A 26,705-nucleotide genomic window follows, 5' to 3' on the forward strand; every position below is an offset into this window, starting at 1 on the left:
TAAACCACAAAAGAAACTCCTGCTATTTTATAAACTTGTCTGCATTTTAGGGAGAAGGTTCTTTTAATGTGATGGAAAGGTTCTTTTAATGTGATGGAACATTAAAAAATATAATCTGCACCCCTAATCGCCACATACACACATTATTACAATCTGAAGTTCATAATTCTTCTACCTTGCAGCTCGTTACTGAGCCTGGGGGCCAAATGGGTTTAGGAGGCAACCAACCCCCTACCCCGACGTCCGTGCCACTTGCACCATGCAAACCAGCATGGACACAGGCATAGTGCCGCTTGTGCGCTGACCCCCCAGGACTGCTGCAAGCTCTTGCGCTGGCATCCTGGGAGGCTTTCCTGGGGCATTTGGGGGGGGGAGTGCTGGTAGGCAGCCTCCTAACCCCTTTCAGGCCAGGAACACCCCCTTACGCCTCAGCAGTGCTGCGCCAGGTTATTATTGGTGCAGCATCACTTTTCCCTATGGGGCTTTTTTGCCCCTTTAAATTTTGTTGTAAAAATGCCCCTTTTTTATCCTGCAGTAGCCGCAAAACGTCCTTGGAGGCGCCGCTGCAGGGCTCAGGAACAAGCAGTTAGCCCCTAAGTAGTCATGGCACTCAGTTTTATGCATCTTTTGCCTTATAGTCAGACATCTCCCCTCCCGCCCTCCCCTTCCCACACACACACACACACACAACCTTTTAAAGCCAAAATCAGTACTGGAAGGCTGAGACTGAGTTTCCTCATTTTTGTCCAGCTATTTTTCGAGCCATAAAGAACATATATTTTTGAAGAGACTTAACTATGGGGGTTACCGCATTATGTATTCCCAGCGATGTATTAAGAGTTTGAAAATGTTATAAAAAACATCGCTTTAAAAGGGTTTTTGGATGCCATGGCTAAAAAATGGTTGGAAGACGTCTTCACAGCTAAAGGGGCCAAGCAAAGTGCGAACAGTATTTTTTATAACAGTTTCAAACTCTTAATACATCGGTGGGAATACATAATGTGGTAACACCCACTGATTAAAATTCAAAATAGCTCACTTTTTCATTAGACAGAAGCACCCTTTTAAAATCAAAAACTGAGATTCTTAGAAACCAGTGAATTTGTGCTGGAAGAAAACTTTTCTGATCTATAAAGTTTATGTGGTTGGATTGGATAGGGAAGGTACATATGTGTGTCAAGGTGTCACCTGCAAAGAATACAATGGGGTAGTTTTCTCCTTGTGCAAAGCTCACCATGCCCCACTTAAGCTCCATCCTAGTTGACAGTAGCATCACTCGTGTTAGTGATTTTGCCTTGCCATTATTCATTTTCATTGTCACGCTATGCATCCAACTTTCAGTAAATGGTGCCTTTCTCACCACCCTCCAGATCGTCCGCAACCTCCAAGCAAGCCAGTGGTGCTGCAAGAGGATGTCAAGGCAAGGAGCGTGTTGTTATCTTGGGAACCAGGCAGTGATGGTCTCTCACCAGTCCGTTATTATACTGTGCAAACACGGGAACTCCCCAATGGGAAATGGGTACTACATTCTTCCTCTGTCAGCCATAATAGCACGTCCTTCATAGTCAACAGGTGAGACAGCAACAAATCAAGTAGATGGAGGCTTTTAGTAAGAAATGACAGCATCGTTGCTTAGGACAACTGTTCTGTCACCCATGTTTTGCCAGTGGGTGGACAAGCTTTGAGTGGCTGTTTTAGCCAAAGGGGCTGCACTCATCTTCTTCTATGAAAGATATCATGTAGTCCTCTAATTAATGAATAAAACCTGACTTTTGCTTCCTGGCTCTGTCATCAGGGCTATCCATCTTTTCTGAATTGCTCAGAAAGAGTTTGCTGGCCTTGGGGTGGAAAATGTTGGGAATCAGAGGGTATCAGGAGGGTTGCATCCTGGATGGTTCAACCGAGACCAAGCCAAGTTTCATGTATTCTCCTTGCAGGCTGAAGCCTTTCACCACCTATAAATTCCGGGTCAAGGCAACCAATGACATTGGCGATAGCGAGTACAGTGAAGAGTCAGAGTCACTTACCACACTACAGGCCAGTAAGTGTACACTCTGGATGTGGGGTTGCTTCAGAAGGAGACATCCATCTCTCTTCCTCCTTTCCTCTAATTGAAACAGTCATGTTTTGTGAACAATGCTGCTGAGAAGCTGAAGCTATTGCAACATGCACGATCACTTCTTCCAGTCCTCTCTTAGCTACCCAATCCTGCATTTAGGTCAATCAGAGGAAGGACAGAAAGGAGTGTGCATCTCCCCTAGCCTCTAGACGCTCCTCCATAGAGTCACTCCCTTCACACTTAGCCAGGACCTTCCATTGTTTTGCTTTTCCTATAGTGACACTGGATTAAAACTGAAATGTAGGAACTGCAGTTAAAGCTTAGTTGATGTGGGCTGCACAACCCATGGGTTGGATCTAACCACCTTTTCTGCTGATGAAAAAGGGGGGAAGGACCAAAAAGGTTATGTTGGGAATCATGGGACCTGCTTTATGGGATGGCAACTGTCATAACATGGAGAACTAGGTAAGAGTGAAAAAGCTGACTGGATCCAACCCTGCTCTAACCTACGTTCAACATGAGATTAGGGTATATCAGGGAAAACCCTGGTAATGTAATGTAAAAAAGAACAATGGTAAGAACAGTGGTAAGAGCTTGGATTGTCCTGAGTTTGACAAATCTTTTTTCCCCACTACAGCCCCAGAGGAAGCTCCCACTATCATGTCTGTGACACCACACACCACCACATCGGTGCTGATCCGTTGGCAGGTAGGCTCTCCATCTCTGTTAGACCCCTCTGCCCCCATTGGCACTTTGGCTAGGATTGCTGGAATTGAAGGAATCCTCACCTTTTCTGGAGAAGGTTCTGGCCAGTGAAACATTCCTGTATTATATAATGGTTCTGCATCACGCCTTACAAATAGGGGACCAACAGGAGTATACGCCTTAGACAAGCAAATTTTAATAAAAGCAATGAGACTTTAACCGAGGCTGCTTTCACATGATTTTCCATGTAGCTCTTGCTGCTGCTGCTGCCAATACCAAGGCATTTGCAGTTATCAACAGAATATCTACATAGAAATTTCCCCCTCGCTTTCCTGGTGTTAGCCCTCAGTGGCTGCCACCCTCCAGCTCCAGAGGGTTTTCCCAGAGTTTTTAAAAAATGAAAATAGCTACATCACTACAGGCTGAGTATCCCATATCTGGAATGTTTGGGGCCAGAAGTGTCCTGTGTTTCGGATCTTTCCTTATTTTGGAATATTTGCATATATATAATGAGATATCTTGGGGATGGGACCCAAGTCTAAACACTAAATTCATCTATGTTTTATATACACTTTATACACATAGCCTGAATGTAATTTCAAACAATATTTTTAATTTTGTGTACATTCAGCCATCAGAAAGCAAAGGTGAGAAAGGCTTGGTTCACTGCTGAGGGCCTGCGAGTAATGCCTGCATGCCGGCTCAAAACTTCCAGTTTGTGGGTCATTCCAGGTTTTGGGTGTCCGGTTAAGGGATGTTCAACCCGTATCACTTTACAATGATCTATTGCAACAGTGTACCAGTTCCCTCATGCACTGAGGAAAGGAAAAGGGTGCTGTGGTGGGCAGGAGCTGAAAAAATGTGTTGTGTTTTTCCCATCCACACCATGTGTGCTAAAGATGTTTTGACAGCTATCTTTCTAAAAAGATCGTACCCAATCAGGTTTGGGAAAGATCATAGCAAAGTGGGGGAGACAGGGAAACAGGACAAGCGGTGCTGCAATCAGGGAGCCAAGGCAGGGCAGAACAGCCAGGCAGAAACAGCCCAAGTTTGTACACACAGATCTACTCCTAGTTCCCAGGATTTGCCCTCGCCCCCATGTTGTTTGTTCAGTGTGGCAGTAGCCAAAAAGAAAGGATGTGTAGTCACAATGGTGTGAGTACTTATAGCGTTGAAACACAGTGTGCGTGCCAATGAGCTTGCAGAAGAGAGGTGATCAGAGCTAACCATAGAAATAAACTAGGTGGTCATAAAGTGTTCCAAGCTTTAAGGAACACCTAAATTAGTAAAGTGCCAAGTAAATAAAGGTAAAACATCCATTCTAGACTTCTTGTTTTCCTGTATACTGAATGTGTGTGTGGGGGTGCACATCAGTGTCATAGTTAATCTAAGGCAGTGGTTCCCAAAGTGGGGATTATCACCCCCTGGGGAGCGGTGGGATTACCTAGGGGGGCACTAAGAGGCCAAGGGGGCAGCAGGGGGTGCTAGAGGTGGGCCCCTTCTACTGTGATATTGAATAGGGTCGGGGGCGGTGGGGTTGACTTTGTGGAACCAAGGGGGCGGTGGCCGGAAAAGTTTGGGAACCGCTGATCTAAGGCATCAAAAACCTCAAGGGCCCTGTGTGTGATCTTCCCTGCAGAGTAGGGAGAGAAACCTCAGTTGGTGTGTATTGGGTGGGGGTGGACTCTATAATGGTCAGTGGCCTGAAATGAAGATTACAGCTATTATATCCCACCTATCCATTGCTCAATGTTGAGACTATAAGGATTTTGTAAGAATCTGGAGGCACCTCTTGCCTGTCTCCATCAGCTCCTCCCTTCCATTGGTTGAATGGGCTGCGAAAGTGGGGTTCAGAAACTGCTAGAAGGCAGTTATAAGCCAGCACCAGAACTGGTTTGATCAAAGACAGTGGCATATGTTGGTTGTGCTGTGGGGAAGGGAGGGAATTTCACATATGAGGCCCTCATTGATGATCTGATTCCCCTTGCATAGGCTCCATCAGAAGACAAAATCAATGGGATCTTGCTAGGTTTCCGCATCCGCTATCGGGAGCTGACATACGAAGGGGTGCGGGGCTTCACTGCACGCAGCATCGGCAATCCCAATGCAAAATGGACAGAACTGACCCGTGAGTGTGCCTGTGGGTAGCATGGGGTCCAGAAACTGGGGAAGGGAAAAAAAATCAGTACCCACAGCAACCTTACTGTAAAAATCTGTTGTGCTCTCAGGGAATTCTACAGCAACGATCCCTTATGGCCATCAATCCTGAGCAACAATCCTCCATTAACAAGCCCAGATACTAAGCACTTTCATACACGTACACAAATGCACCCAGAGCTGCCAACAATTCATACAACAGCAAAGTGTCCAGTACTTCCCTTGGTATTGCAAGTGTTCACAAACTGTTCTGCAGTAACAAAGTACTGCAGTAACAAAGTACTCGGACAAACTGTAATGGGAAAAGTGGGTCTCAGTACGCTGGCAGAGGGTTCCATTCTATCAGCTTAATCTCTTTAAGAACAGGGTGGGCTTCCTTTCATGGGTTTTTCCTGTTGAACTGCACGGTCCAGAGCCTAAGGGCCCTTGAGCATTGTGACGGTTGGGTCCAGGTCATGCCATGTGATGCCCACTGCTGGTTTTGGGAGCTGTGTTTGTCTTGCGTGGTAGCTCTGGTTGTTACTTTCCCCCTGGGTATTTGTTCCCTTTTCCCAGGGCTTCCTTGGAGACTCCTCGGTGTTCTTTGCTGTGGCTGTGAGTTTCTCTCCTAGTTGTTTTGCTTCTCCCCTACGTCTCTTAATCCCGCTTGCATTGTCGAAATGTTTCTTTCCATGTGGCTAACCTGCACTGACTGGTTTTCCCTTCTGACCGCCTGCCGCCCCACAGCAATGTACGCCATGCGGAACCTGACCGAAGCCTCCCTCACGCAGTACGAGCTGGACAGTAAGTGGCTGCTTGGTCTCTGCACATTTGTCTCTCTGCTTGTGTTGCTGGCCTGTCTTAGAATCTAGTCTCATGGATGGGGTTGGGGAAGGGCTCTTTCCTGGATTAGACTTTCAGCTTCTCAAGTCTGTGACAGCTCCTATGTTAAAGGATGGTAGCTTTTACTGCCAGTTAAAAGCCCAGAGTTGACACATTCTGCAAAAATTTTGTAGGATGCAAAACTTAACACAGTTCTATGTCAGTTAACAGAATCCGTTTTGACTGTGGATCACAAACACACACTACACCTGTGCCAAAGTAGTAACATATTTTTCCCAAGATGGCATTTGTCATGTTAGGTTAACTACAAGAGGAGGTAATAAGAGAATAATAGCAAGGGGAGGGGTGAGCCTTATGGGATACTTTAGGGCAGTGGGTCAGGTCAGGAGAATAAGATGAGAAATATTTCCCCTGGATACTTAAAGCCCTTTTCTGCCTCAGTCTTAAGGAGGGTTGCCAGCTCTGGGATGGGAAATACTGGAGATTTTGGGGGTGGAGCCTGAGGAGGGCAGGGTTTGGGGAAGGGCGGGACTTCAGTGGGGTAGAATGCCATAGAGTCCACCTTCCAAAGTGGCATTTTCTCCAGGCATTTTCTCTATCTCCTGGAGATTAGTTTTAATCCCAGGAGATCTCCAGCCACCATCAGGAGGTTGGCAACCCTAGTCTTAGGACAAACACTACCTTCATCTTGGTAAGCTTTTGCTCACAATCATGAGGGTTTTGAAGTTGCTTTTTAAAGAACTGATACCTGGCAGCCATATTTCAAAGTCAACCTTCAACATGCACTATTCTTACCATGCGATGAAGTAGTTTGCTTCCATTGCTTTGTCCCCATCCTGGCATCATCTCCTGCCTTTAAAGGGCTGTGGCAAGAAGGGAGCTGCAGAAGAAGGGAAAGGGGTGAGGGAGTCAGGTAAGGACAGATGAAAAAGGAGGGAAGGGAGAACCAGTGGGGGGGACAGGACGTGTGTCTCCCTGCTCTTGATTGCCACCCGGAGATCAAAAGGCCTGTGTGGTTATTTCAAATCACATCCTTTCTTCTTCTCAAAAACGGGGCTAGTGGCATGAACGCAGCACAGAACGAGAACATGGGACTGCATGTGGCATAGCTAGCAGATGAGCTCTTTTAGTTCCATGATAACCATTTGCTCTCTTCCTCTCACCGCCTCTGCAGACCTCAACAAGCACCATCGCTATGAGATCCGAATGAGCGTCTACAATGCTGTGGGCGAGGGGCCCACCAGCTCACCACAGGAAGTCTTTGTTGGGGAGGCTGGTAGGTCAAACGCCTCCTTCCAGGCATCACTTTCTCCCAAATCTCTGTGGGTTTCCCTGCTCTGAATGCCCAAGGCTAAGGCTTTTGATTGGATGAAATAGCAGAGACGCTACATTACCCATAAGCAGGTCCCATTCCTCAACTAATAAAGAGGAGGCTTACGCCAGTGATCAGCAAGCCTGGAGCAGGTCTATGGGGTGTTTTGTGACAGCCAATTGGTTCAAAGCAAACCGGTTCTTGCATCTCTGTTATCTTTCAAGAGTATAATTGCCTGGACGTTCTCCTTACTCCTCCCTTTGTTCCCTTTAGTACCCACAGCTGCACCACAGAATGTGGTCATTCAGAGTGCCACAGCCACCCAGCTCGACATCGCATGGGATCCTCCACCTCCTGAGGCACAGAATGGAGACATCCAAGGCTATAAGGTACCAGACAACAGGAAGAATGATTGGGGCTGTGTAGGAATGCTGATCCTGGATGGAAGGATCGAAACTATCTGCCTTGCTGAGAATAGAGGCTGCTGCATCTCCTGGCACCTTCACAGAACCATATTGCAATATAATTGAGCAGGTTCTGGAGATGTAGCATACAAGTTCTCTAAATATTTTTAAAAAATATTACTATTTACGCAGACTGACCTGTTAGGAGCGGCAATGGAGAATCACATGGTGCTGGGCTAGATGGTTTCAGCTATCATACAGCATTTCAGAATCCACTGTCTACCCTTCTTAAAGCCAGAAGAGATTATGTTTCAGTTCATTTCTAAGGACAATTACTGTAGAAGCCCTATGTGTATTGGTGAGAGAAATAAACAAGAAATAATCCAATTTCTCCTCCCAAAAAATGCAGTTCCACACTGTGCCAGCAAGTGGCAGCATTGAGCTTCGAACAGAAACCTGCCAACTGATATATCGTGAGCTGTCAGGGATGCTTGTTTTTTTAGGACTAAGGACCACTTTGCCCTGACCTGGATAGCCCCAGGCCAGCCTGATTTCATCAGATCTCAGAAGCTAGGCATGGTCGGCCCTGGCAAGTATTTGGATGGGCAAACCTCCAAGGAATACCAGGGTCATGACACGGAGGCAGGCAATGGCAAACCACCTCCCAACGTCTCTTGTCTTGAAAACCCTACGGGGTCGCTGTAAGTCAGCTGGGACTTGATGGCACAAAGAAAAAAGGACTGCTTCAAGACCTACGTTTTGAGGAGTTATGCAAAACATTTAATGAACACCTGTGTGTCTGTAATGTATGTACATGGCACATGCATCTTTCCAGCCATGTGTATTCTAAGCATGCTCCAGGAAACTGGGATTGGCTTCAGTAGCTTGCTTTTGTGTGCTTCAGCAGCTAAACAGTGTTTTCCACCATATGATGCTTTACTTCAAGGCAGCTTCTGTATTTCATTCCACCATAACATTCCCTTGCAAAAGGCAACATCAGTCTGTCCCCCATGTTGTGGCAGTTAGCAGCGCACCCAGCGAGGGCACAGTGGAGCTGAAAGTAGTCTCTTGCCAAGCCCAGCTTAGCCACTCTTTGTTTCGGCTTGATACATCCGATCAATGACCCTGCAAGCCAGCAGAAGTGCAGTTTTGGAAAGTTACTCTTCTGTTTCCTAAGAAACAACCAGGGTGCCAGGAAGTGTTGCCATGGAACCAGCTTATTGCCGTCACTTCGGCGCCTTGACTTCATGGCTTGGCGGGGATTGTCCAGCTTCTCTGTGGAAGTTTGGATGTCACCCAAGAGTGACTTCAGAAGATCACTGTTTAGCACCCAATTCTTAATTCATCCCCAAGTGCCAAACCTGGAGATGGATTGACTAATGCTGCATTGCCCAGGTCAGGAGTAAAGATATCCTAATTCTCCCCTGCTGCTACAGAGGAAAGAACTTCCTTTCTGTATTAAGTTTCTTCAGGAGAAAAGCATGAGGTGTTCAGTTGAGATCCTTTAGGAATGTAAATCTTCACAGATCAGCTAAGAAGGAATGATGCGGTGTGAAATGGGTATCTGTGACTGCGAGAAGCACATATTGCGCTTTGAGTAAATTTATTTACTCACTTCATTTCTAGTCCATCTTTCTTGCTGAGACTCAAAGCAGGTTACATTTTTAATGCAATTAAAAACAATATAATACATACAATAAACAATGAAGCAGAAACTGCCTAAAACCTTCCCCTGAATATTAAGGCTTGCATCCTATGGACAGTTGCATGGGCAGTAATTTTAGGTGGGGAACTGTGTTGGTCGCAGTAAAAGAGCAAGATTTGAGTCCAGTAGTAGCTTAGAGACCAACAAGATTTCCAGGGTGTATACTTTTGAGACTCAAAGGTCCCTTCATCAGATACAATAGGAATGGAGATCACTAATATCACAGTCAGAAGGTGGGAGAGGTGTTGCAGAGAAGGGAGTCAGGATGCAAAGCTATAATGCAAAATGTCAGCTTAATTAGAGCAGTCCAAGAGGTCACCACCATGGCTAAAGGGTAAGGTGAAGGAAGCAATTAGAGGAAAAAAAGTCTTCCTTCAGAGACTGGAAGGATTGACCAAACGAGGCAAACAAAAGCAAAGACAAACTTGCACAAAGAAAATGCAAGCAGATAATTAGAAATGCAAAAAAAGATTTTGAGGGGAATATCGCTAAACACATCGAAACAAACAATAAGAAATTCTTTAAGCTAGGGAAGCGGTTGGACCATTAGATGACAATGGGAGTAAAGGAACACTAAGGGAGGATAAAGCGATTGTTGAGAAACTAAATGAATTCTTCTCATCTGTCTTCACTGTTGAAGATACAGGGCAGATTCCTTCTCCTGAACAGAGATATTGGAGAGGGGAGAATGAGGAACTGGGGCAAATTGTGGTAACAAGGCAGGCAGTCCTAGAACGTCTAGACCAGGGGTGTCAAATTCATTTGTCACGAGAACCTGATATGACAGAAATGTCACTTGGTCGGGCCAGGCCATACCCAATCAAAAAAATAAATGCCATAAAATGTAATGCCGGGTACCAGAGATACGGACTTTATGCAAGACACAGGCAAAGTCACACAGGCCAAGACTAAACAGACTTTGGGCCAAGGAAGCATCCTTATACGTCTCAGCAAACCCCTTTGCACACTTTTACTACATGCATTTGAAAAAGCAAACCTTTTTTTGGGGGGGGAGAGATAAAAACCAACACTAAACAGACTTTGGGCCAAGAAAGTATCCTTATATGTCTCAGGAAACTCCTTTACACACTCATACCATGCATTTGAAAACACAAACCTTTTTTGGTGGGGGGGAGAGTTAAAAACCAACACTAAAGAAACATGAAATCCAACATTACACAGTCTTTGGGCAAAGGTGGCATCCTTATGGGCCAGAGCAAACCCCTTTGCACATTCTTATCACATGCACTTTAAAAGGCTAACTTGGGGGTGTATGTGGAAGAGATGAAAATCACCATGTCTAAACAGAAAAATTAAGAGGCCAACCAAAAAAAAAACATTTTGCCTTACTTACTTTGGAGTATCCCTCGCGGGCCGTTTCAGAGTAGGAAGAGAAGGCAAATAGGAGCCTCTCTCTTGCTGCAGCCAGCACTAGTTGCCTGCGCTCTCCCCGAATTTGCTGCCCCATCTGGGGGAAGTCAGCAAGGGGTGGTGGAAGGAAGTCAGTTGGCCTTGCGGGCCATTTCACAGTGGGAAGAGAAGGCAGGCAGGAGCAACGCGAGTCTCCCGGGGCTCCCGGAGCTGAGGTTAGAATGAGGAGGAGTGGGGGGGGTGCAGTGGCAGGCTTGGGGGGGACGGTAAACATTGCTTCGGGGGCCAGATCCGGCCCACGGGCCTTATGTTTGACACCCCTGGTCTAGACAAACTGCAAACTAGCAAGTCACAGGGACCAGATGGTATTCATCCTAGAGTTCTTCAAGAACTCAAATGGGAAATTACTGAACTCCTAACAAAGTTTGGTAACATGTCCCTTCGATCAGCCTCTGTACCAGAGGACTGGAGAATGGCCAATGTAACACCCATCTATTTAAAAAAAGGTTCCAGGGGGGACCCAGGAAATTACAGGCCAGTTAGCTAAACGTCTGTTCAAGGTAAATTGATGGAAAGCATTATTAAAGATAGAATTGTCAAGCATATAGAAGGGCAAGGCCTGCTGAGCAAAACCCAACATGGCTTCTGTAAATGTAGGTCATGTCTCACTAACCTATTAAAGTTTTTTGAAAGTGTCAGTAAGCATGTGGACAGGAATGAGCCTGTGGACACTGTGTATTTGGATTTCCAAAAGGCTTTTGACAAAGTCCCCCACCAAATACTGCTAAGCAAACTTCATAGTCATGGGATAAGAGGACAAGTCCTCTTATGGATTGAGAGCTGGCTGAAAAATAGGAAGCAGAGAGTAGGAATCAATGGTCAGTTCTCACAATGGAGGGATGTAAGCAGTGGGGTCCCTTAGGGATCTGTGTTGGGACAGCTTTTCAACCTGTTCATCAATGACCTGGAGTTGGGGTTGAACAGCGAAGTAGCCAAGTTTGCAGATGACACCAAATTATTTAGGGTGGATAAAACAAAATCGGACTGTGAAGAGCTCCAAAAGGGTCTCTACATACTGGAAGAATGGGCATTAAAATGGCAAATGAGATTCAATGTGAGCAAGTGTAAAGTGATGCATATTGGGGCAAGAAACCTCACCAGGCAAGCTATGCAGTTGTTGTTCTTACCCTTTGCAGAAGGCTTTGCTCAGCTCATCTCAGCAAAGAACCTTGTAGATAATAAACAGCACCTTGAACTGAACCTGGAAATTAATAAGTAACCAATGGAGCGACTGCAGGACAGGTATGATATGAATACTCTGCCTAGTTCCTGGCAGTAATTGAGCTGCAGTATTCTCTACCAGCTGGAGTCCAAACTAGATTTTGAAACCCAATCAATGCAGTGTAAAAGTAATATGCCAGCATATAACAGAATTGACCAAAATAAGTATGGCGATAAAGTATTACCATTGCTTTTACAGCAAGCATTCTTTCTTTTATTGATCAGAGAAACTGAAGCTTATGCTGACTTAGGGTTGCCAACCTTGGAGGGGGGCTGGAGATCTCCTAAAATTACTACTGATCTCCAGACCACAGAGATCAGCTCCCTTGGAGAAAATGGCTACTCTGGAAGATGGACTGTATGGCATTATACCCTGCTGAGATCCCTCCCTGCCCTCCCCTGCCTCCACCCCACAATCTCCAAAAAATTCCCAACCTGGAGTTGGCAACCCTGTGGAATTTGGAATTTGTGTGGGCACATGGGAGCCTTGAAGGAGAAGTAAGAGAGAAATTATGCTTGCTATGTCAGGTCATTCTTTGTGTATTTAGAAAACGCGGTTTGATTTTATCAGGGATTGTGGGCCTCAGGGCGATATGGACTACTTAACCATCCTTAACCTGCTTCTTGCACAGAAGAACATGAAGCTTCTCTGAACTGGACCAGACAATGGTCAGGTGGAATACGGTTTTGCAAGGGTTCCTTTGGGTATGTGCTGCAATCTAAATAATCACAGCAGGGAGAGAAAGAAAAGTCTCACCAATATTCCAAATTTGGTTTTTCATAGGTGGATCCAAATGGTGCCTTTTAATTAGAGCTACAAGCTTGAATCAGTAGATTAATCAATGGGCATGGCACATGAAATGTATCTTTAAAATGTATTAAATGTGCAAAAATACAAAATATGCAAAATAATGTTATAGATCTATATACTACTGTACTGTCAAAAACAATGATAAGCCTTAATATAAATATCCTGATTTTATTGTTAAAATGCAACAAATAACTTTCAGTTCTTAGTAAACCTTGCAGCCTGATATATTTCAAGAGGAACTGAAATCCAAGAGCTTACATAAACTATTAAAAATGGTTATTGCTTATTACATCTTATATTTCCTTCGGTGTCAAAAAAGGGAACTTTTATTCGGATTATGTTACTATCAAAGCTTAGTTAAATTTAAACCATGGTTTAATTAATCAGATAAAAGATGGAACAAATAAGATACCTCAATTGGCTAATCAGGCAAGCCCAATTTATTAGCTTATCAGGACTGTTCACATCACTCCTCTCTGCTTAAGAGTCACCAGCAGCGTTGTGAGTCAGGATGCTGAAGGATCCAGATATAAGGACTGTGAATAATGGGGAAAGTGTCATATATAGACAGTAACCCTAGCAAAACTAGAATCCCAGGGATGGAAGATATTAATTTGGAAAACAGTAAACAGTGAGACCACACTGGGAATACTGTGTACAGTTCTGGTCACCACACCTAAAAAAGGATTTTGCAGAGCTTGAGAAGGTGCAGAAAAGAGCAACCAAAATGATCAGGAGGCTAGAGCAACTGTCCTATGAAGAGTGGTTGAAAATTTTAGGGCTGTTTAGCTTAGAAAGAAGGTGGTTAAGGGGAGATATGATAGAGGTCTATAAAATTATGCATGGTATGGAGAGAGCTTCTCCCTGTCTCATAATACTAGAATGCAGGGTCATCCGCTGAAGCTGAAGGGTAAGAGATTCAAAACAGAACAAAGGAAGTATTTCTTTACAGAACGCATAGTTAAATTGTGGAACTCCCTGCCCCAGGATGTAGTGATGGCTGCCAACTTGGAAGGCTTTAAGAGTGGAATGGATATGTTTATGGAGGTGAGGGCTATCCATGGCTACTAGTCAAAATGAATACTAGTCACGATGCATACCTATTATCTACAGTATGAGAGGAGCATGCCTACTATAATAGGAACTGTGGAACACAGGAAGGATGCTGCTGCAGTCATCTTGTTTGTGGGTTTCCTAGAGGCACCTGGTTGGCCACTGTGTGAACAGACTGCTGGAATTGATGGGCCTTGGTCTGATCCAGCATGGCTTTTCTTATTTTCTTACGTTCACATGTTGGAGGGAAAGATTGTCGCAGACATCATATGATGCACCCAGAGAGAAAGAGAAAGAGACATGTGCTGTCATTCCAACCCCTGCCCTCTTCTTTTTGCCTTTTCCTCACCATGCCCTCTGCTTTCACCCCATTTCCCCAACCCCACAGATCTATTTTTGGGAGGCTCAGCGGCAGAATGAAACTGAACGGGTGAAAACGCTCTTCCTGCCAGAGAATGGTGTCAAACTCAAGAATCTGACTGGCTACACGGCCTACTTGGTCAGTGTCCTGGCCTTCAATGCCGCGGGTGATGGGCCGCGCAGTGCTCCCATCAAGGGCAGGACCCAGCAAGCAGGTGAGGTCCATGGGAAGCGATGCCTCAGCAGCTTGGGCTGACATTTGACATGGGCTGAGCTCAGATCTCCATTCTTCCAAGGGATTATCAAGTAGCAGAACTGTGAAGTCATGGAGGGTTATGGCTTATTACAAGGAGTGTTCAATTACTGTTGTCTTATTATTGCTGTGCTGCCTTGATGCTTGCCCCATATCATGACTTCAACAAAAACAGGAAAAGTATAATGAAAACAACCAATTCCTGCCTCAAAAAACATGAGCCACCATTTGACGACTGGGAAAGGCTATTTTTATAAATAAAATGTAATAAATAAATAAGGCAATCTGCTTGAAAATCACAAGGTAAAGAAGGTACCAGTCCCAAAATAACATGCTTATGGAATGCACCCTGAATACTGATTCTGAGACTGTGAAATGTGTACATCTTGGTAAAAGCAGCAAATCTATAAAGCCAGGGGTGCTCGTAGGGCATCTCCTAATAACTGTAGTCTGTATATCCTTCCCTCTACTGTCAGTGCAGTCCCTCCTCTTCCTCTCCCACTTCACAGCCCATATCACCCCAGTGTAACTCTTGTCTAGTTTGCCCCATAATCCCAGGTCCTCTGTGCTTCAACCCCAGGCCCCTGATTATTCAACTGAGCAGAACCTGACTACTGAGCTGAATTCTGCTGCTGGGGGTTGCATTGCTAACCAAGGAAGTTGCCAGGCAGAGATCCAGCACAGTGATTGAACCAGTGACCTGGAGCTGCATCTCATGCCTGACAAAAGACACACATGCCTCTGTAGTCAGAAGCCCAGCATGGGCTTCGGTGCTCCTTCCTCAACAGGCATTTGCTTTGTTCCCTTGCATCACCTGCTCCCCTCCCCTTCCTTCCAACTATGCACTTCACAACATCCTCCAATTACACATTTAGAGATCAAAGCTAACAAGAAAGGAAATGAATAAAGGCTTGTGGGCCATATCCACAGCCAGTGGGGTTGGCTGGTGGAACCCTGTTTAAATCAAAGGCTCTGATGAAGAGCTGGACTTGTATCTTTAGCTCCCACGTGCGGAGAGGAAGCAGAGTCACTATAAGACTCTGTCTTACTGGTTTCCCTCTCCTTGGATCCTTGGGGTTGTTCTTGGCACAGCATGAAGGAGTATGAGAAGAAACTCATCAGTGATTTTACCCAAAGCATGTTAGGATATTTTCTCCAATTTTCCCTCTTTGCAGGCCCCCTGCTCAGTTCTAAAACTGCAAAAGATTCAAGTCACTGATTTGGAATGTACTCAGCAAAAGAAAAAGCAAAACAAACAGGCATTCTGTCTAATGCCTTGACACAGCGCTCTCTCTGTTCATTCTTGATGCTTTGGTGAGAAAAAACTCAGAGAGTTCAAGATGTTGCCCGTTGGTGGGCATGAAAAGGATTGCAATTGTCATCACACAAGGTGCAACTGTACAAGTTTCTTGTTTTAGAAATAACAAGATTATAGGGCTAATGAGTTGCTCTTTTAATGAAAGAGGTACAGCTAGCTCAGATGATCAGCTGACGCACTAGTTCCTCAAGGGATGAATGTACAAGCTGGATAAACTTGTTTCCAGGGAGGTAGCCCAAGGCTAGCTGGCATCTGACAGCCATTTCACACATAGTTGAGCTTTTTTGTGATAGTTACAGAAATAACATGATAAATGTGGTTATGTTGACTGGCCTCCAGGACTTTGTATAGGAAAGACTAAGGCGTGCGCACATTTAACTTTTTGTGACACAAATGTTTATTTAATAAGCTTATTTAGAAAACTGTACCTCACAATGCACAAATGACAGCTAATGTCAATTTCTTGTTAGGAAGCCAGCTGTATGTTTACTTTCCGGCTTGCAGAGGAGGGGGATGACAGAGCACATGCGCTTGGAAGCGCACGGTCCTGTGAAGAGTTTTTTTCTGACATGACATTTGAAGCTTTTGTGGCTCCTTTATGGGGGAAGAGATGTAGTACAGTAAAGAAAGCTAGATTGAGATAGATAGATAGATAGATAGATAGATAGATAGATAGATAGATAGATAGATAGATAGATAGATAGATAGATAGATAGATAGATAGATTATTTGTAGCCCTTGGCCAGATAAAACAAGATACATGGACTAAAATGGTCTTACCGACAAAGGTTTACAGTCCAAGTCTTAAGTCACTTAAAAAATAAATAAATAAATAAATAACATCTAAGTTACATCTGCCATTTGGACTAAGAGACTACTCTGTGGCAACGAATTTTCATTGCAGCCGTACAAAACTTTGCTACTTGAGAGGTGATTGAGGGATTATCTCCTTGTAGGAGGTTTTCTATCTTTTCTCTCTCCCTGTCGGGTCCCATTCTCAGTATGAAGGGCTCAATAAACTTAGAACGGGGTATAGCTAGATTGAGCTTTCAATAGAGGAAAAACTTATTCTCTATGAGAACGAGAGGGAATGTAGATTAAGTGGGCCATTTTGTCAGAGCAGCCACGGAAATTGTTCTTGTTCAAGAAACCAAGCGGTGGGTGTTGTGGCCCATTCAGGGTCTTAATTGTTCGCCATATTTGAGGCTGGGAAGGCCTTTTCCTTACAGTCCGTTTGGCCAGCAACCATTGGAGCTTTTCTCTGCCTGCAAAAATAAAAATGACTTCACTCACTTCCTTGAGCCATCTGGATCAGTTAACAAAACTTCATTAGTGGTTTTTGTAGAACTGTTGATGTGAAAAGTGCTTCACAGTTTGTTCACCTTCTCAACAGGCCTCCGGGGTTAGCCTTTATAATTTCCAATCAAGAGAAAAAGAAGCTGAGGCTGAAAGACGTGGCTTTATGTTCTTCTTTAAAGCAGCACGGGAAAAGCTGGAAGGCACAATTATAGCAGTATCCCAAGGCTTAGAAAGTCAACAAGTCCCCAAAAGTGTTATTTTTTAAAAAAAAAAAACCCTCACAATTTCCTGTCTGATTTTCTGACTTTTGTGTGGTGTGGCTTGGACCTAGTCTGGCACCACAGTAGGGTTCTTATTTATTTCACACAAATGTCACATGCTTGCCAAGGCAGTAACTGTTTCCCAAGACAAAGCAAACATGTGAAGCGTCTTTGAAGGGCACTAGTTGTCAAGGAAACTGGCAGCAGAGCATCGAGTCAGGGAAGGAGAAAAGAATAGCCCCAGCCACTCATCTCTATCTGCTTCGATTTACCAATCAATAGGCATGCAAAGGAGTCCCATTTCCAACCCTTACAGCAACCCCATGTTGGAATTATTCAGCCTCAAGACATTTTTTTTCAGTTGCAAGCACTGTTTTTAAGGAATTAAAAGCTTCCTGGAAAATCAGACATTTGAATTCAGCTCTGCTTCCGGATTTGTTTGTTTTATGTGTGAATTGGAAGAGATTTGTGGAATCACATTGCAAGCGGAACTGGCCTTAGAGTAGAATCCCAGCCAGCATGGCATAGCAGTTAGAGTGTCAAACCACAAGGAGACCCAGGTTCAAACCCCCCATTCCACCAAGGAACCTCTCTGGGTAGTCTTGGGCTAGTCACTATTTCTCAGCCTAACCTACCTCACCCCGTTGTTGCTGTGGGGCTAAAATTGAGGAGTAGGGTATGGTGGGAGCTGCTTTGGCTTCCCATTGGGGAGAAAAGTAGGGTGTAAACAAATAAAATCAATGTATCACAAGAGGAAAGACTGGGAGCAATGAGTAGTAATGTAGAAATCATGTGATTCATGTCATTTGAGTTTTGATGTTCTCTAAAGATCATCAGTGGTGTAATTTAACTATGAAAAGCAGCAGCAGAGGGAACCACGCCTGGATTGGTTCTGTGGCACTGAGGAAGGAGGAAGAATTTCTTTGCCCATGTTGTTTCCCCAATTAGTGATGCCTCTCCTCATCCCACCCAGCTGATTTTCGCATCAATGTGGGAGAAAGATCTGTCTTCTTTCCATAACAGAGCTTAAAGCAGCAGGAGAGACATTTCAAATCGAGGAAATAGTGTGAAGGCAAGAAGTTAAACGCCTCCCTTGCCTAGCACTGTGGATCTGATCCAGATTGCACCCCATCCCCACATCTGCTTTATGCAGTAACATTACATGGCTGTGGATGCTACCTCAGATCACCCAATGTCAACTACAGTTTAGCCCTTACCTCCCTAAAGCATCATTCCATCTTTCTGCTTTCCACTTCACATCCTTTTCTGATTTTTCAGCCACCAGCTCCCACAATGTCCCCCATTTCCACAGCCTCCTCCGCTTTCATTCTTACCTCCGCTTGTCCTTGCAGGTCACTTAATCCTCCCTTCCACTTTCCCATCCTGCAGTTTCACCTGTATCCCACACTTGGCTCTTTAAGGCTAAAGCTGTGGCTTCAGTAGGCCAAGCCACTCATCAGCTCTTCCCTGCCACAGAGTTTGTACATCAGCTCAACCATAGTGAGAGCAGCAAGAAAAGAGCAGAGGAAAGGTCAGACAAATCTAGTACATCTCTCCCTCCAACTTTTTCAACCAAAAAAAAAAAAGCAAGGGGAATTTTTTTGCCATCATGTATCCCCTCCTACTTCTGCATACTTGAGACTGTCGAACTGTCACCTTCACCTCTCTAGGATTTTCCAAGGAGTAATAGTCCCTTATGTTACTTATTACTTTCTAACAGACTTTTAGAGCTTTACACTCATTGATATTACTGACCCCATTTACAGTGCTGCATGTTTACAAAGTCCTGGTTTGTGGCCTGAACCCCACAGGGAGGAAGGGGGTGAAACTTCAGGGGAGGATCAACAAGAGGTTGAGAAGGATGCTTCCCATGCTAGTTGATTCTCCCCTAGAAGTGCCCCCCAAGAGCCATTTTCTTTAAACCAGTCTGATTTCAGTACTCATATGGGGGAGATCCAAAATTGCAGTGGGGAGGCATTTTCAGGAGAGAATCAGGAGGCAGGGGAAGGGTTAGGACCTTCTTCCTGTCTGCTGATTCTCCCTTGCAAATGTTGCTCCAGCTCTACTTTTAATATTATGAGGAAAACACTGGTTTGCAATCCAGGTTTCCTACAATTTTAGACAGATTGCAGTTGCTCAAGACCATCCTGAGAGATGCAGGAATTTGTTCTCCTGGACAACTCTATCCCAGAGTACCACCCTAGGCTTTTAAGCCCCTGACCCATGTGGCCCCTTTCTTTTGCCTTCACAATTGCTCTTGTACCAAATACCTGAACCACCCATCCAGCCATTTCCCTATGGTTTAATAAAGCAGCCTTGTTTTTCTTCATTGACTATGCAAAGTGTCACCAGTATTCAAGGACTGACACGATTTCCTTCAATAGGTTGTTGTCCTTCCTCCTGGAGATTAATGGTTGACAGCTATGCCACTATTCATCCAAAGGCTTTGGTATTAATGGGAAAATGTAGCATCTGTCCCTGCATCTGACTCCTTTGTTTCTCTCCTCACAGCCCCCAGCTCTCCGGGCTTCATCAAATTCAGTGAACTCACCACCACCTCTGTCAATGTGTCATGGGATCCGCCTCTCTTCCCCAACGGCATCCTTGAGGGCTACCGGCTTATCTACGAACCCTGCATGCCTGTGGATGGTGAGGCTGTTAGAGGCACCATCTCTTTGTGAAATGGGGAATTAATGAAGCAGACAATGCTAATTAAGCTCTGTGGCTAGTCTATTTAATAAGCCAGAGTGTGGCAAGTCTGGGGGGGGGGCACCTTGAACCAAGGCCCACTGACCTAATCCCAGATGTATAGGCCAGCTGTGGTTACCCAAAAGTGAAGTAAAGGATTTCTGCCCATGCTCAGGAACACTTTTTAACTCTTGCTTCTCACACTGCAAGTGTTGAAAATAAGTACTGACGTGCTCCCCCCATTATCGTAGAGTCCAATGAGATCAATGAGGGCAGGAGGTTGGTTTGATTACAGCTTGCTTTATTGGCCAAGAAGTCATAACCGGGTGAGTCAGGATCCAGGCAAACAGCTCTGCAATCCTGTCACCCCGAGGCAGGGCTAATGCAAAAGGTTTTATAGACGTTTGACATTCCAATACAACAATGATACATTTTCTTAACATCCAGTGTTAGCTTGTCAATGCAACGTCAGTAGTTTCTACAGCGCATGTGTGAGCCTCGCTACATTAATGAATGGAGCCTATCTTATTGAGCAGTTCAGAGCGTTCCCTTGCAGGGCGAAGGGAAAGTATCAAAAAGGAGGAATGGGTGGGATGGAGGCTGTTGGAGCATTCCTTATGTGAGAGGAAAGTTTCCAGCCTTTGGAAGGTGTGTGTGCCTACGTGCTTGGTGCTAAAGGAAAGGGGGGGGGCCACTGGGAAGCGGCTTCTGTGGTTTTGCTTGTAAGCAGCTTATGCGTGTAGCTTGCGTGTATATCTGCATGTGATGCAGGTATGATTACTCAGGCACAACAGTACCAGATAATAGGCTTTGTCATGAACTAGGCACTGTATATTCCAGGGGTTCCCAGCCATTTTGAGCCTGCGGCCACCTTTGAAATTCTGACACAGGGCAGTGGGCAAAGACACAGAATTAATTCTACAAAATGGTTGCCACAGGAGGTGGGCCCAGCAACGAAACGGCTGCTGAAGCTTTACCTTCAGTCACACAGTGAAGATCTTTGTGCTCTGGTAGCAGCTGCTGCCAAAGCAACATTGCAAAAAATCAGCACAGTCAATTGAGTCTCCGGTGACTAATCAGTACCACTGCTGGACAAAAGCCCCCCCTGGACCCCCCACTTAAAAAAAAAAACACTTGGTGAGCACCAGGAAAGGTGTTGGCAGATGCCATGGCACCCACAGGCATCGCGTTGGGGACCCCTGGTTTATTCAACACTGAGAAATTTTAACAATAGCATTCAGCCATATGATCTTCTTGTTATAAAAACGGTATTTCTGGTGGGATTTCCCCCCCCCTCCACTGTAAGAAATTACTATTTTTTTCAATTCAAAACAATTAGAAAAATAGGTTCCTGGCTGAAATTGCTATATTAACATGCTGCCACATAAGAGAGGCCATGTTCCATTTCTACAGTGCAACCCTAAGCAGAGATACACCCTTCCAAGCCCATTTACTTCAATGGACCTAGAAGAGTGTTGTCTTTGGTGGCACTGATGATTAGGGTTGCCGAGTCCCTCTTCCCTACCGGCGGGAGGTTTCTGGGGTGGAGCCTGAGGAGGGCAGGATTTGGGGGTGGGAGGGACTTCAATGCCATAGAGTCCAATTGCCAAAGCGGCCATTTTCTCCAGGTGAACTGATCTCTATCGGCTGGAGATAAGTTGCAATAGCAGGAGATCTCCAGCTAGTACATGGAGGCTGGCAACCCTACTGATGATTCAGAAGCAGTAGAAGCAGCAGCATCTACCCCTGGTTTGAAGAGAAACAACAGGGACTTTAAACTACAAGCGTAGTCTTATTAGAGTGCTACATTTTGAAGTATTAGGGCAACATGGCTACCACTGGACCCAAGTGGGAAGGTTTACCCAGATGGGGTGTCTAGATCTAAGCCTCTTTTCTCTGCCCTGCAGGGGTCAGCAAGATTGTTACTGTTGATGTGAAGGGAAACAGCCCTCTTTGGTTGAAGGTCAAAGACCTGGCAGAAGGTGTCACCTACCGGTTCCGGATCAGAGCCAAGACCTTCACTTATGGGCCAGAAGTAGAAGCCAACATCACCACAGGACCAGGAGAAGGTACGAAGCCTGGGAAGGGAGCCTTCTTTAGCCACCATCCCACACACTTGGATAGGTGCTGCAAACCCCTCGTAGAACCATCTTCTCAGCTTGCCTAGACAGCAGCTGTCACTGTGGCTCATTTTCTCCTCTGGGGTTAGAAGAAAGGAAGAGGTTCTCGCAAAAATAAATGTGCCAACTAATCTGGATATTTTCCACAGGAGTCTCTGTTTTGTACTGCCCTCTCTGCACTGACCCTGCTAGTTTCTGATACTTGGACTAACAGGGATCACCGCAAAGGTTGCCCCAGTCTCCTTGTGACATTTCCCCATGCTTCCCTTGCAGAAAAAGAGATCCCAATGCTCAAATCTATCTGAAAATATTACCCTCTGATTTTGAGGCCATTCTCCCGGTCCCCCAATGTGTGGGAATTCTCCATAGGTCTCCACTGGTAAAAAAATTTTACTTTGTACCTATTCAGGGGCATTTCCCCTTGCTATTCTTTCGTATATTCCAGGATTGAATCCTAGCTTAGAAAACAAATCCTGGTACAAATTGAGTCTTTTCAGTCATGGTGAATTGGTTCAGTCAGTACATGAAAAAGACCCTCTGGAACCACCTTAACCACGTTAGGTGTTCCCCTTCCGTTACTAACCCATATAAACTGTGAGTACAGAAATTCAGTAGCCAACATAGCATTTTGGAAGGACCATTATACTGCTCCCTTATATGAAGCTCAGTAGATTTCAGTTTGGTCAGTTCTGAAATGGGAGGCCACCTGGGAACGTTTATGTACATCAACTTGAGTTCCGTAGTAGAAGATAGGTGGGATGAAAATTCTAGCATTCAATTTTGTTAGCCCAGCAGATGACTTCCGGGTTCCAGACTTCCTCTGTTCAGACACTTGAGGAATTATGTAAATACCCCTCATATTGCCAATAACTGAGAGTGAGCAACAGAGAATGGGTCACACCTTAAGTAACTTGGTTTTTTTGTATGTTTACGCAGTCATTTTGGTTCTAGCTACCAAATGCTCCAGAAAGACTAAATGAGCAAAGAGACTGGAGAGTATGGGCCAGGACTGAACTACCTGATGAGCTGGGGCCTATTTGTAAGGAGAGCAATTGGTGGGAGAGGAAAGTTCCACCATGAGTATAGATATGGGGAGAAAGAAAACGTATGGGTGTACATGTACCACCAGACTGTACAGGAATCCCTTCTGAATATTAGCCCCTATGATACTCTCCCTGGTCAAGGCTGCATTACCCTTTCTCTGCTGTGACCTTTCCCTGCACTGGAGGACCTGGCAAGCCCTCAGAGCAGAGAAGGTTGCACTACCTCGTTCCTCTGCCTATCCAGATTCTCTGCTCTTCCACACTTCATGAGCTGGGATACTTCATCCTTCCTGGCCTGCTGCAGGCCCTCCTTAAATAGGCCACGGCTTCCAGTCCTCTGCCCTGGCTTGCTCTTCTCCCTCTACCCCTTCACCTAACCAGAAGTGTCCTGAAGCCCTGTCTCAGTTGCAGCTGCCTCCCAGGTTGCTTCCTTTCCAGGCAGGGCTTGAGGATGTTACTGGCTCTATTTGGCTGCCAAACTCTCTTACTGAGCACGTCCTGGTCTGGCTGCTGCCGCTGTCAGCTGTGTCAGCCAAGGTTAGTTGACCCTGCAAGTCTGAGGTGGGTCCCATTGCCAGAAAGCGCCTCATCCCCAGAATGCTATACTAACAGAGACTTTAGGAGACCAACGCATTTAGTTTCTGCTAAAAAAAAAAATCTTTATAAATTACCCTGTAGGGAGTGTGGGGTTTTTTTTTTGTAATTTTTTCCCCAACATAACACATACTAATATTAAACATAAAAGCATATTCAATGAGATAATTACATTATATTGGCGCTTACTTGAAATTATCCTTCAATTATTAAATTCTTTAACTTCTCTATATCATCTATGTCATCGTTATATTTTCATATCTTATCATATACATTTACTGTTCTTGAACATTAATTATTTTGACTTCTATTTCTTAGCTATATAACTAAAAAAACACATTCAATTTTTCATTAAATTCAGAAGTTGATCTATTATGTATTAATGATGTTAATTTTGCCATAATTGCATACTCATTTAATTTGTTTAGCCATTCATTAAATTGTGGATATTTATCTGCTTTGCATTTTCCTGCATATACTTGCCCCTGTCACCACATACTTAAATATTTCATTATATACTTTTGGCATATTATTTGGCAATATATTTAATAACATATTTTTGGATCCAATGGAAATTTAAACCTCAATTTCTTTTTTGCATTGCATCATATATCATTATTCAATATTTTCTTGTAGTGTAGGTTTCTAAGTGGCATTAACAGTACCTACTCCCTAGGGCTGATACTAAAAATCTGTCATATCAGATTTGACCTTTGTCAAAGTGAAGAAATTATTTGCTTATTACTTGCTCCACAGAATGTTATCTCTGTTAATTATGGATCTTGGCTCGGTTCCCAGGTGCTCCAGGTCCCCCAGGTGAGCCTTTTATCTCCAGGTATGGCTCAGCCATCACCATCCACTGGTCAAGCGGCGACCCAGGCAAAGGGCCTATCACCAGATATGTCATTGAGGCACGGCCTTCAGGTATGTGTGCTGTTCTTGGTCCACGGTTCCTCGGCTGCCCGTCATGGCCTTTGTTGCCATGGAAACTGCAACTACTGGCAATACTAAAGCTGGGACATAAGGAAGAAAGTGAGAGAGCGGAGAACAGTTCCTGAAGTGACCTTTGCAGTTTGACCTCGCATAACACTGTGGTTTAATTAATTTAACTGTGGTTACAGTGATTATCTGAACACGGGCCATCCCACTTACTATAGATGCTGTGGGCAGCCTTCTCAGCAAGTAGTGCTTGGGGCTCAGAGGAAGCTTTAATTATTTGACTGTTGTGTTTTTCATGGCATTCTAGCAATTCTTCTGTGGCACACAGTTTGGGAGTTGATGAATTTGGGGTTCCCTGTTTCCTAATCTCATGGTAATGGACTGGATGCAGTGATGATCCAGGCTCCAGGAACACACACCAAGAATATTGACCTACTTTGAATTAAGTCTCCCCAATATGTGTCAGGTTCTATATCTGTGCCACACTGTTTAGAATGACATATTACAGCCCAGCTCCTCCAACACAGCAAGTTGGTTTGAATCCAGTGCATGTAATATCTCACAGTCTTGAAGTCTCCTTTAGGGATCTACTTTGGGGGATGGTTTCCATTAAGAGGATGCTGTGACGCATGAAACACTCTGTGCCTCTTACCCCTACCAGTTATAAGGTGATGGCTCTGGGGGAATGTTCTATTCCACTGCAGGAGATGATTGATGAACTCACAGACTAAGAGCAGGGCAGATGCAGGGGGATAAATCACTTGAGTGCTTTGAAATGGCCTCTCACTGGCTTTTTAATGATGCTGCTTTGAGTGACTGCCTCTAGGAGACCCCAGGACAGACCAGCTGGTATGGCACAGGGGCTGTTAATTGCCTCTGAGGGTCATTCACCTTAACCTGGAGCAAGGTGTGCTGTAAGATGCAGGCCATTGCCCTAGGGGCGTTTTCACAAGCCTCTAAAAGTAGATGTTGAGCCTTCCTTGTGCTACTTGAATGCAACAAAGGAAAACCCAATCAAATGTAGATTCCGTGCAGGCTTTATGTGATAGAAAAGTGGGAGCAAACAAATGCAAGAAGGGCTTTTAACATCATATGAAATGCAGCACAGAGTTCATCCATAGCCTTGTTCTCTGCCTTTTATTTCCCAAAATATCCCTGCCCAAGACTTTTATTCCTGCTTTCATTCCTACAACTCTGCACCCTCGTTATCTATTTTTATCGTGCTTATAAAAATTCAAAGTGTTTTACAAACCTGATTTCATTTTATATTTTTGATGTTTATTTTGTACCATGAGTTGGCAGTGAAGCTTACAAATTGGTCATATAGATTATTGTAACTTTTATTTTACAGTGAGGGGCTTTTTGCGCATAGTCAACTGCCCCTTCCTAGGCCACCATCCAAGAATCTGACCCTCATTATTCTGTGTATGTGTATGTGCACATATCCTTTTCAACGAATAGATGCATGCATTAAATGCACACATGTGTATTTTCCTGTTTTGACTGCACTGTTGTTTTTTTCTGTTCCAGACGAGGGGCTCTGGGACATTCTTATAAAGGACATCCCCAAGGAAGTGACCTCATATACCTTCAGCATGGATATTTTGAAACAGGGTGTCAGCTATGACTTCCGTGTCATTGCTGTCAATGACTATGGCTATGGGACACCCAGTGCTCCCTCCCCATCAGTCTCAGGTAACCGTGTAATAAGTATTTTATTGCCTTGGGTTACACCAGGTCTGTTCATCTCCCACTTATTGAACTGGAGCCTGGAAGCACGGTACATCAGCCATAAGTTAGTGTGGCAGGGAAAGGGCTCTTGACTGCTCTATGCTGCTTGCTGTTTTGCAGCTCAAAAAGCAAACCCTTTCTATGAGGAATGGTGGTTCCTGGTGGTCATCGCTTTGGTGGGGCTCATCTTCATCCTCCTGCTTGTCTTTGTCCTTATCATCCGTGGGCAAAGCAAGAAATATGCCAAGAAGTCAGATTCAGGTAGGTGTCAATATAGTCCCAAGAAATCCCTGACGGGACTATATATATGTTGGGGTGCTTTCTTTTCAGGGCTCTGAATGCTCAAATGGTGGAGAGACTTCCCTTGAGGAACACAGTATGAGCCGATGGCAGATGACTCAGTAACTTCCAGTGGTCCAC

The 26,705-nt window shown here is 44.7% G+C and overlaps 1 protein-coding gene across 1 annotated transcript in view; it reads left to right on the forward strand.

Annotated features, from left to right (window-relative positions):
* The window catches only part of SDK2 (sidekick cell adhesion molecule 2), a 408,808-nt gene that overhangs the window by 369,722 nt on the left and 12,381 nt on the right, over positions 1 to 26,705 (forward strand). Inside the window, exons 30-42 of the mRNA XM_056856751.1 lie at positions 1,371 to 1,572; positions 1,938 to 2,041; positions 2,697 to 2,767; positions 4,757 to 4,892; positions 5,648 to 5,704; positions 6,918 to 7,019; positions 7,329 to 7,444; positions 14,069 to 14,255; positions 19,682 to 19,819; positions 21,766 to 21,927; positions 24,414 to 24,539; positions 26,085 to 26,249; positions 26,406 to 26,546. Coding sequence (XP_056712729.1) covers positions 1,371 to 1,572; positions 1,938 to 2,041; positions 2,697 to 2,767; positions 4,757 to 4,892; positions 5,648 to 5,704; positions 6,918 to 7,019; positions 7,329 to 7,444; positions 14,069 to 14,255; positions 19,682 to 19,819; positions 21,766 to 21,927; positions 24,414 to 24,539; positions 26,085 to 26,249; positions 26,406 to 26,546 — 1,707 coding nt within the window. The remainder of the gene's footprint in view (positions 1 to 1,370; positions 1,573 to 1,937; positions 2,042 to 2,696; positions 2,768 to 4,756; positions 4,893 to 5,647; positions 5,705 to 6,917; positions 7,020 to 7,328; positions 7,445 to 14,068; positions 14,256 to 19,681; positions 19,820 to 21,765; positions 21,928 to 24,413; positions 24,540 to 26,084; positions 26,250 to 26,405; positions 26,547 to 26,705) is intronic.

This window comes from Euleptes europaea, chromosome 1 (genome assembly GCF_029931775.1).
Source record: "Euleptes europaea isolate rEulEur1 chromosome 1, rEulEur1.hap1, whole genome shotgun sequence".
Lineage (NCBI taxonomy): Eukaryota > Metazoa > Chordata > Lepidosauria > Squamata > Sphaerodactylidae > Euleptes > Euleptes europaea.